General features: G+C 31.9%; 1 protein-coding gene across 1 annotated transcript; it reads right to left on the bottom strand.

Moving 5' to 3' along the window:
• Window positions 1-562: 562 nt before the first annotated feature.
• LOC18046298 (anthranilate N-methyltransferase) lies at window positions 563-2585 on the bottom strand. Its single transcript, XM_006443147.2, has 4 exons — window positions 2167-2585; window positions 1484-1794; window positions 1329-1393; window positions 563-1040 (listed from the first exon to the last, which is right to left on the bottom strand). Exons 1-4 carry the CDS (start codon window positions 2562-2564, stop codon window positions 744-746), a joined length of 1071 nt encoding a protein of 356 aa, XP_006443210.1. The 5' UTR covers window positions 2565-2585; the 3' UTR covers window positions 563-743.
• Between the last annotated feature and the right edge of the window lie 377 nt (window positions 2586-2962).

The raw sequence follows: 2962 nt of genomic DNA, 5'->3' as shown, positions 1-2962 counted from the left end.
AAAATTAAAAGAATAGTTTATTTCAGTGTTTAATTAATTTTTCATTCAAAACAAAAAGGAAATTAATTTATTCTTAGTTATTTAGGTAATTTAATTAAAGAGAGATTTTATAAAGAATTTAGAATAGTGTCAAAACGCCTGCTCTGTGGAAAAATCAGCCCTGTACACAAGGGTGGATCTATCTATTTATGGTCCAAAAAGGACTATGGGCTTTTGAAAGTTAACACAGCATATTAATATAATTTTTTGTTTGTACCTGTCAAATATCTAATTATAAATATTCGTACATGTAAATACAACAAACACAAAAGTGTATAATAATTTAAAGACATATATGTCAAAAACTAGTTTTTAGGATGTTTTTACCAATAAAAATAAGTATGATTAGACTTTAACAAAGAAAAATGAAATATCATTTAGGTTTATATATTTAGATTTAACCAGAGTTTCAAATTAATTAAATTCAAATATTTTCAAATTTTCAGGAAAAAAAAAATGCTACATTCGAATTTTTGGCATCTTCAATAAGGTGTATTATTGATAACATGATTCATGAAAGAGATGACGCAAGAGCTGCCTTATACGGGAATCAATCTCCCTATAAGAGATTTATTATTGATAAAACGAAAGAGATTACATAAGAGAAGCCCTCAATCCAAAGGAAAGAGATAACAAGACAAACCGGAAATTGAAAACAACCCAAGAAAGCTAAGGAGATCTTTCCGAATAGAGAAAAAAGCAATCTATTTCAAGAACTCCATAACATATAAATTACATACACCACATTCGTAGCTGACACCTTTAAATCCAGCTTTAATTGCCAATTCATTGTATTCTTGTTTGGTGCGCTCTCTTCCATGAGGAATTTGGATCAACAAAATTGTATCCAAAATAGAGATTTCCCTTGAAGCCGCACTATTTTGAGGCACTTCTGAAATTGTTGAATTAATATTGAGCAGCTTCCCACCATCTGGAAGAGCTTTGTAACAATTCTTCAACAATTTCAAAGTTTGCTCATCATCAAAATTGTGAAGCATCCACTGCAAAAAAAAATTCATATACATATCAATTCTCATTAATTAGTTGTAATTGAATATCAATTATCAATTCATAGACAAGATAGATTTACACTTTTTCCGGTATACTATTTTTGAGTTTTATTGTTTTTTTTTCGATTTTCATAATATCTTGTTATCCTTTTGAGTTTTTCAATGAAAAAATTGACGTCAAATGAGTAAATTGTAAAACTCAAAAGCAGTAAGGAGAAAATTGTCATTCTCTTGATAATTATCATTTCAAAGTTATATATATAGATAGAGAGAAAAAACCTTCATGAAAATGGTATCCGCCTCAGGAACATTTTCGAATAAATCTCCACCCACGTGTTCGATGCCTGAAATTTAAATAAATTCACATCTTTTAGTTAGGGTAGCATCAATAAATCATTACCCAACATACTATATAAATTTTGTAAATAACATACCAGGATAAGATGGGGCATCTTTAATGACATAAGGCAGATCATAATTAATACCCTTAATATGAGGGTATTTGGAAATTATCATGTTCAGGGTAGTTCCTAAGCCGCCGCCAACATCAACAAGCTTCTTAACATGCTCAAAGCCTTTGTATGATTCTAGGACCTTCTCCATGACAATAGAAGTGTGGCTTAACATTCCATTATTGAAAACATCATTGAACCTTGAGTCGACGCCTAGGTAATCATAGATTTGCATTCCGTGCGCTTTATTAAACGCAATTCCTCCTTCAAGAATCTGCTTTTTCAATCCAAACCTGAATTTTCCAAAATCCAAACACAGTTAGCAACTATTTCAGAAGCTTGGTTTGGTGCTGGTGATTCAAGAATTAGACCACACAATTAACCTTGAAATTCGAAAAACTAATTTTTGTCGAGAAACGATAAAAAAAAAAAAAAAAACGTTGTTGTTCGTTAAAATCAATCATTTTTGTTTTCATATTTGAGAATCCTCCGTCATTAAAAAAAAAGAAATTATTAACTTTCAACTTTTTGTGTCATTTATAACATTAATGGTAAATTAAATGAAAATTAAATATCTTTTTAACAGAGTTTAATCGATTTTAAATCATGAGAATGAAAATGATCGATTTACTGAAACGGTAAAGAAAAGAAGCAGTTCTATGTACCAGCCATCCAAGCAGATCTTGTCGAGACACAAGGCCATGTAGGGACGCAACGACACGCCGTCTCGATTGTTGCGAACAAAGTGTTTAGAAACAGGAGCAAGAGAGTAGAGCCTTTGTCCATCGACAAAAGAGCAATGAAGAGCGTTGTAGCTGACAAGCAGCCTCAGCACCCGATCCAACGTCGTGGCTGCAGCTTCAGGATTATTATCTTTTAAGGGAATTTGAGCCACAATCTCCGCAACCGAAAGCTTAGCACCAGGACCGGCTTTGCTTATGATCTCAAACACATCAAGCTCTACCACTGCTTGCATAACTGCAGGTAGCACTATTGCACTTGCAAGTCCCATTGCATGTGAGAAATTATTTGTCTCTTCTTCCTGATCAGCTATAGAAGCCATGATTATAATTTGCTTCTTTCTTAATTGCTTGAGGTGTCTATATATATATATATATATATATATATATCACCAGTCATTCTCAGTTTTGATTTTTTGATGCCTGCACTTGAGAGTTATGAGGACTTAATTATGCTGCCCGTACGTCTTAGTCGAGCCGCCTCAGCAAATTTGTTTTATTTGTGAGTAATCGATATTCGTGTTCAAATTTCAATAGGATCTATTCCCTAAAGAACAAAGACCTAACATATGTATTATATTTTATTATCTCATTGGAGATTTCTAAGATCTCAATTTGTCTTCACCCAAGTTTCAACAAATTGCAGCCGATGAAAAGTAAAATAATTAGTTTTATAAATTTTTATGTTATTAATTTAGTTTTAAGATTAATTTGGCAAATT

The sequence above is a fragment of the Citrus clementina genome, unplaced genomic scaffold (assembly GCF_000493195.1).
Source record: "Citrus clementina cultivar Clemenules unplaced genomic scaffold, Citrus_clementina_v1.0 scaffold_3, whole genome shotgun sequence".
Lineage (NCBI taxonomy): Eukaryota > Viridiplantae > Streptophyta > Magnoliopsida > Sapindales > Rutaceae > Citrus > Citrus x clementina.
This window is presented reverse-complemented; position numbering and strand designations above follow the sequence as displayed.

Coding starts and splice junctions, on each gene's coding strand:
- LOC18046298 (XM_006443147.2), bottom strand. CDS start 2,564: ATGGCTTCTATAGCTGATCAGGAAGAAGAGACAAATAATTTCTCACAT. Junction 1,795..2,166: donor AAGATCTGCTTGGATGGCTG/GTACATAGAACT, acceptor TGGAAAATTCAG/GTTTGGATTGAAAAAGCAGA. Junction 1,394..1,483: donor AGATGCCCCATCTTATCCTG/GTATGTTATTTA, acceptor TTTAAATTTCAG/GCATCGAACACGTGGGTGGA.